The sequence below is a fragment of the Myotis daubentonii genome, chromosome 19 (assembly GCF_963259705.1).
Source record: "Myotis daubentonii chromosome 19, mMyoDau2.1, whole genome shotgun sequence".
Taxonomy (NCBI): Eukaryota; Metazoa; Chordata; class Mammalia; order Chiroptera; family Vespertilionidae; genus Myotis; species Myotis daubentonii.
In genome coordinates, this window is record NC_081858.1 from 27,994,851 (window position 1) to 28,001,826 (window position 6,976).

Below are 6,976 nucleotides of genomic sequence, written 5' to 3' on the forward strand. Positions count from 1 at the left end.
GGCACGGCCCTCTTGGTCCTTCCCGGCCCGCCATGCTCTGAGGCTGGGAAATTTCCCGTCATGCTGAGCCATGTAGGAGGGACATCTGGTGAATACCTTCATTTCACAGACGGGGGAAACTGAGGCTGGAGAGGGGGCGGAGCAGAAGACTGAGGGGAGTTGGGTGGAGGCAGGGGTCTCCGCGGAGGCCGAGGCCCGGGCAGTGGGTGTGTGTGCAGACTGCATGCCCGGCAAGGCGGGAGGCCCAGGGCACAGGGAGGGAGAGCGGCCACAAGCCGAGGCCGAAGCGGGGGGCGCTGATGCCATGCACGGGGCGGCCCCAGGAAGGGCTCCCCAGAAGGGCCTGGCGTGGCACTCGGTGGGCAGATGGGGGACAAGCAGAAGGCACAGGCCCGCAGGGCGAGGAGCAAGGCTGCCAGGCCCCAACAAAGACAGACAGACAGACAGACGTGAGGGCACGTGGCCTTTTGTGGAGGACAGAGTGAGTCTGAGGGGACTGGAGAGGAGAGGAAGAGGAGCCAGCCCCCACAGCTGGGTCACAGCCTTCTCGACTTTGAGCTGATTCTCCCTTCTCACCGCTTTTCTGGAAGTAAGCCCTTCCCACCCGGGACTGAGAAGCAGCCATCCGAGGGTGGATCCAGGTGAAAAGTGCCACAGTCCGCAGCCCTGGGCGCGGAGATTCCTGCTCCTGCCCGAGCGCGGGATGCAGGCCCTGTCGCCAGGGGCCCCGGCAGCCCTCCCGGGGAAGGCGCTCCTCGCTCACAGGCTCCCGGCAATTCCCCTTCTCCCTAGGGCTCCTCGGCTCCCCTAAGCAAATTCGCTCAGATTCCGAGGAACTTTAAAATCGTCTTCTGTCGAGGAGGTTCTTGCATAGAGGCCGAGGGAGAGCGGGGGAGCCCCCAGCCTCAGGGCTCAGGCCACCGGGGTCGGAGGGGAGGCCCCACCTCTGCCAAGTCCCCAGGAATGGTGTTCCTTCAGCGGCCGGAGGAGTCCCCTCTGTGCAGGGGGCACAGTTAGATCTCCCCCAGGGCAGGCAGGGAAAGGCTGAGCTGGCCACCGCCCACGAGCGCCATGGCCAGTGCCAGTGGCTGGGCCTGGCTTGGCGTCTGCTGCCAGGGTACATGGAGGCTCACACTGCAGGGGGGAGGCCTTCTGGCCCAGGCAACTGGCCTGGGCAGCAGCGCGCAGCGGGAAGGATGAGCCGCAGGGCAGCCAAGGCCCCCGTGGTCCAGGTCCAGGCGCTGAAATTGCCCACGGTCGCTCTATTGGGGGTGACCTTGGGCCAGGAAAGCCCAGCCACATTGACCCCCGGCCCCCTTCCCGCCCAGCCCTAGCCCACGTGGTGGCCCTGCCCCCGCGGGCAGGAGGGCAGGAACGGAACCGACTCCACAAGCGTCTTTAATAGGACCCGAGAGGCTCCCATTCAAGTTTGATTCCCGGGTCTGTGGACCCAGGCAGGATGCCAACCCAGACTGGCCTCCTGCTAGGCAAGGGGGGAGGGGGAGGCTGGTCAAAAGGCACCCGGCGGCGATTCTGAGGGCACCTCTCTGAGCCTTGGTTCCCCGTCACTGTCCCCCGCCCAGCACCAATGTCGCCACAAGCCAAGGAAGTCGAGGCAGCCGTGGTTTCCAAACCGTTTATTTCCCCGATCAGGAGGTGGGGGCGGTGGGAGCGGGCGGCGGGGTCTGGGGCTGAGGGTCGGGCGGCGGGGCCCTCAGGCGAAGGTGGAGCCGTTCCAGCCCACGTTGGCCGCGTTCATGTCGTAGTAGTTGATGTAGATCCTGCGGGGGGCGGAAGCCGAGCTGAGCGGGCGGCGCGCCCGGAGCCCCCCGCTCCGGGCGCCCCCCGCCGGCCCCGGGCGCCCCCTGCCCCCCCGCCCCGGCGGCCCCGCACCTGTCGGGGCTGACGCGCAGGCGCTCGGCCAGGAGGCCGCACAGCAGCTTGCTGTAGGAGCGGTTCTGCGGGCCGCCGATCTTGCCGATGCTGTGCAGGCTGCAGAGCGCGCAGGGCTCGCTGGAGCCGCCGAAAGTCATGAGCTGGTCCGGGACCACGTGCACCGCGATGTACTGCGGGGCAGGGCGCGGTCAGAGAACCTCAGCGCCTCTGCCAGCCTCGGGCGACCCCGTCCCTTCCCCGCCCGGAGTCGCCTCCCCCCGCCCCAGCCCGGGCCCTTCGCGGCCGGCGGGCACCCCCTCTTCCTGTTCGCTCCCCACACACCTGGGCCGGCTTGCCCGTGGCCTGCGCCAGCTGCTGGGTGAGCTCGGAGAGGAGCCCGTCCGGCACCGAGGCGCGGGGCACGTTGGTGTTCACCACGAACATCGGCATTTTCGCGGCGAGGCGGCGAGCACTGGACACCGGGACTAACGCGCGCGCGGCTGAACCGGAGCTACGTGACTGCGCCGGGTTCCGCCCCAGTGCGCCTGAAGCTCCGCCCCTCGACGTCACAGAAACAGAGGCCCCGCCCCTGACGCCCCGCGCAGAGGCTCCGCCCCCTGGAGTCACTGAGGCGGAGGCCCCGCCCCCGGAATCACCGAGGCGGAGGCCCCGCCCCAGTGCGTCTGAGGCTCCGCCCCCTGATTCCAGCGAGACCGAGGCCCCGCCCGGTGAGTCCGCGGCTCTTGCGGGCCCTGTGGTCGCTGGGACCCGGCCGCCTGCGGGAGTCCGAGGTGGTTCCCGCTCGTCCTGCTGCGCAGACCTCTGACCGCGCTTATCTCCGCGCAGCCCCGGAACCTGCCTGCCCCTCAGTCACTGGGGTGCGCTCAGTGACCTGTGCGCGGGAGCTGGGGAGACCTCAGCTAATGGAGAGATGGCCGCTGCCCTCCGGGGCGCAAAGCCGGCCTAGCAGAGAAGTCCCACCTTCTTCCCTGGCCCGCACTGAGCCCACGTGTGGCCGAGTCTCCGGCCGCAAGTCCCCAGGGACCACAGTCCTGCGTGTGAGCGCGCGCTAGGGGTCGCTGCAGGGTCCCCGCCGGTGCCATGTCCTTGGGGTGGGCGAGGATGCTGGCAGGTGCCCAGGGCGGAGCAGGGAGCAGGAGGCGAGGCCCAGCAGAGCTCCTTGGGCGAAAGGCAGTCAACAACCAGGCCTGGGGCCCACCCCCAAACCTCAGGTCCCCTGGGCCAAGGCTCCTCAGGGGAGCCCCAGCCGGGCAGGCCTCTGGGGTGCCTCTCAGAGCGCCTGCCGTGAGCACAGCCAGGCACACACGCATAGGGGCGGAGTCAATGAATGGGTGAATGAAGATCGCGGTGAGACGCAGGAAGAGGACTGCAGCTGAAGCGGGCCCTGGCCCCCACTCCCGCTCAGGGCTCCCTGTCTGGGCGCTGTGCTGGGGGGGCCTCAGGTGCTAGGGAGCATGTTGTGTTTGGCCAAGTCCTCAGAACTCCCCAGGAAGTCCCGTCCTTGGTCTCTGGGGGATGCAACAGGTTCATGAGGCGCAGCAAAAAGTGGCCGGGACCATAGCCGCTGGTGCGCGGCTGGTGCGCTCTACGCCTGTCTCCAGCCCAGGGCGTCCTTCTCCGCCCCATCAACCAACTCAGCACCGCTTGCTCTATGTCCGGATCAAGTGCGCGGCTTTCTCGCCTCCTAATTGCCTGCCAGTGGAATGTATCTCCTTCCCTGGCCCTGTATTCTCACTGCTCCCCACCCACCTCCCCACCACCACCACCACCACCCGGATGACTTGCCTTGCCCAGTGAAATGTGAACAGAAGAGGCTCAAGTCCAGGCCAGCACCCAGTTGCTGCTCTCTGAAGCAGTGGAGGTGGGCGGCAGGGGGAGCCCCTGAAGGTGAGCCCCGGCCACGTTCAGGTTGTCACTGCGAACAGGGGCCCTCCCCTCATCAGGACAGCCTGAGCCCCTTCCATCAGCTCGTACCCTCCCCACCTTGTTCCCAAGGAGGCGATCTGATGGCCAGGCCCCCCTCTTACTAGCTTGCATACTTGGCTGACCACTCAGAGCCTCGGTTTCCCCACCTGTAATTTGGGGAGCCAGCAATTCCTCCCTCACAGAGGGGGTGGTGGCGGCCTTCTCTGACATTAGAGGCAGCACCGTCGCAGTGCCCTGGTGGCCTCCCCTCCCCTCCCCCGGCGTGCACCACCCTCTCTCTTCTTCTCTGGTCCGGTGCACTGACCTTCCAGGCCACGCCCCTGGCCCTGGCTCCTGGCCCTGGTGCGGCCTTGGTCCTGGAATTCTCAGTTCCTTGGGAAAGGCCCCCGCGCTCCTGGCTGTCGGGTCCTGTGACGGCCCAGCATCGGTCCTGTCCTCCGAGGCCATGGCCATATCTCTATTTGTGAGTTAGCCTTCCTTTCTAGGGGACAAGCCCCGTGAGAGTGGCGACTTTAGCCACAGCTGCGTGCCTCCTTCCTGACGCTGTACTCGGTGGTCGTCGGAGGGCTCCAGAGATGCCTGCGCTGCCATCCCCGGCCCTGGGAACAGCTGTTACACGGCCAAGTCCCTGGGGAGATGCAACTAGCTTACAGGAGGCAATTAGGGAGACGATCATGGATTATCTGGGTGAGTCCAAGGTAACCACCTGAGCCCTAAAGAGGAGAGAATTTTCTCCAAGTAGTCAGAGGGGTGCGGGAAGGGGAAGCCAGACCCAGAGCAGGGCTCCACGCGCCGTCACTGGCTTTGACGGTGAAGGGGGCGGGGCCGCAGCCATGCAGACACGGCTGCGGCCCCGCTAGGATGCCCTCCCCCTTCCTCCTCACCGAGGGGACCCCAGTCTGTCTGAGGAGAGCCTCGGCTGCCCCGGAGCCTGGCGGCCGGCGGGTGAGGCCAGGCGAGGCAGCTGCGGCTCATGTCATGTGCGGGGTTTAGGTGCCACCCCACCAGCTTCCCGCCGCCCCTGCTGGGACGCGGACACAACCCCGGGCTGGGCAGCAGCTGCTGGGCCACCTGGAGCTGGAACACAGGCCAGGGAGTGGGAAGTGGTGACCCAGGAGCGCCTGGGCTCAGGGCCCGTCAGCCCCTGCCGCGGCCATTCCGTGGGAGAGAAGCCCCTCCTCCATGCGCCGCACCCTGGTCAGTTTCAGCCCGTTCAGAAATAAGTTTCTTGAGGCGGGAATCACCCAGTTTTCTCTGGGAGTAGAATTTCTATTGGGCATAAACCTCTTAGCATTTCCAACAAAAGGTGCCTCCGGGACTGGCCTCGCACTGGGAGTGCTGAGTACAGGTCTGTTCTGGTGGCTGGAGGTGAGCATCGATGCGTGTGCCAGGAGGTCACGGTTCGATTCCCCGTCAGGGCACCTGCCTGGGTTGTGGGCTGGATCCCCAGTGGGGGGCGTGCAGGAGGCAGCCAACCCATGGTTCTCTCCTCACTGATGTTTCTCTCTCTCCCTCTCCCTTCCTCTGCTGACTGATGTGGTGATGGTGATGGTGACTAGATGTCTAAGGCACTTAGACGTTACACAAGAGATGCTCTTCTCACTCTGCCCGCGGGCCCCTCATCCTTGGAATGTCAGTCATTTTCCTTTTCCTGGACCCCTCACAGCACAGGCACCGCTCCTTGGAGACCACACATCCCCTCTTTATCCAATCCCAGAGGTCTCCCCTCCCCCTCGCTGTGCCTTCTCCCGCCTCCCTCATCTATCACCAATGGAGTTCGTGTGACCCACTTAAATCTCTCTTGACTGTGATGCATAAAACAAGGTAAAAAACAAACAAGCATTCTCCGGAGCATTATCTCAGTCCTTTGAGATTCTGCATCACAGCAATTGTCAACAGTTTGGCTCAAAAAAAAAAAAACACTCTAAAAAAAAAGAGCGAAATGAAAGTGAAGATAAATCAATGGCAGGTTTGTACCTAGTCCCGAAGGTGGCTTCCCTCCTGCCCCCCAGGCCTTTGTGTAAGAGCTGGGTATACTGACCTCCGCTCCTGAGGGCTCTGAGTGGGCACCAGCCCATCCTGCGAAATCATAAAGGCGACATTGGGCAAGTTTGTCTTGAAAGTTCAGGTTTTTTAAACTGAAGATGTTTGGTGCAGAATGAATGTCTGGCAACATCAAGACTCGCACACGCGTTCGCAGGTTTTGCCTTAGGGGTACGGATCTCATTGTTCGTGGGGAGCCCGCTGGGTCTTTCCATGACTGCCGGCTGTTAGCACAGTTTCAGGAAAACAGGCCCTTTTCTTTGTAAATGTCCAGGGCTTAGACTAGAGCCCCGCAGGAAAGCCTTCCTGGTTCGCCCGCCCGTGTCTCACTCCCTCTGATGGGCCAAAAGCCCGCCATGGGCTAGAGCTGCAGGGACTTTAGCGGGAGGACTGCTTCCCGTCAGGGAGGCATGTGTCGGGAGGTGGCGTGAGAAACCAATTCAATTGAGGTGTTGCAGCCCTGAGTATCAGAATATGGTGGATTTAAAAACGAGCCCTGGCCGGTTGGGCTCAGTGGCTAGAGTGTTGTCCTGTGGACCAAAGGGTCGCAGGTTTGATTCCCGGTCAAGGGCATGGACATGGGTTTCCCAGCCCGGTAGGGTGGGTGCGGGAGGCAACCAACTGATGTCTCTCTCCCCACTCCCTCCCTTCCACTCTCTTTAGAAATCAATGGAAAAAATATCCTCGGGTAAGAATTAAAAAACAGCCCTAGCCGGTTTGGCTCAGTGGATAGAGCGTCGGCCTGAGGACTGAAAGGTCTCAGGTTCAATTCCGGTCAAGGGCACATGCGTGGGTTGTGGGCTCAATCCCCAGTGAGGGACTTGCAGGAGGCAGCCGATCCATGATTCTCTCTCGTCGTGGATGTTTCTCTCTCTCTCTCTCCCCCTTCCTCTCTGAAACCAATAAAAATATATTATAAAACAAACAGAACAACACAGCCTGGCTGGTGTGACTCAGTGGTTGAGCATCGACCTCTGCACCGAGGTTTCCGGCCGAACTCTGGTCAGGGCACATGCCTGGGACTGTGGACTCAGTTCCCCAGCAGGGGGCGTGCGGGAGGCAGCTGATCCCTGTTGCCGTTTCCTTCATTGATGTTTCTATCTCTTTCTCC

General features: G+C 63.3%; 1 protein-coding gene across 1 annotated transcript; it reads right to left on the reverse strand.

Moving 5' to 3' along the window:
• Positions 1-1,622: 1,622 nt before the first annotated feature.
• On the reverse strand, positions 1,623-2,424 carry MIF (macrophage migration inhibitory factor). The gene is made up of 3 exons (XM_059676742.1): positions 2,218-2,424; positions 1,894-2,066; positions 1,623-1,781 (listed from the first exon to the last, which is right to left on the reverse strand). The coding sequence occupies exons 1-3, from the start codon at positions 2,323-2,325 to the stop codon at positions 1,715-1,717; spliced, it is 348 nt and encodes a 115-aa protein (XP_059532725.1). The 5' UTR covers positions 2,326-2,424; the 3' UTR covers positions 1,623-1,714.
• Between the last annotated feature and the right edge of the window lie 4,552 nt (positions 2,425-6,976).

Bases quoted from the DNA above. Each gene is read 5' to 3' on its own strand.
- MIF (XM_059676742.1), bottom strand. From the start codon at position 2,325: ATGCCGATGTTCGTGGTGAACACCAACGTGCCCCGCGCCTCGGTGCCG. The intron at 2,067-2,217 runs GTGTGTGGGGAG...CCTGCCCCGCAG, and splicing joins CCACGGGCAAGCCGGCCCAG to TACATCGCGGTGCACGTGGT. The intron at 1,782-1,893 runs GTGCGGGGCCGC...CGCCCCCCGCAG, and splicing joins CTGCGCGTCAGCCCCGACAG to GATCTACATCAACTACTACG.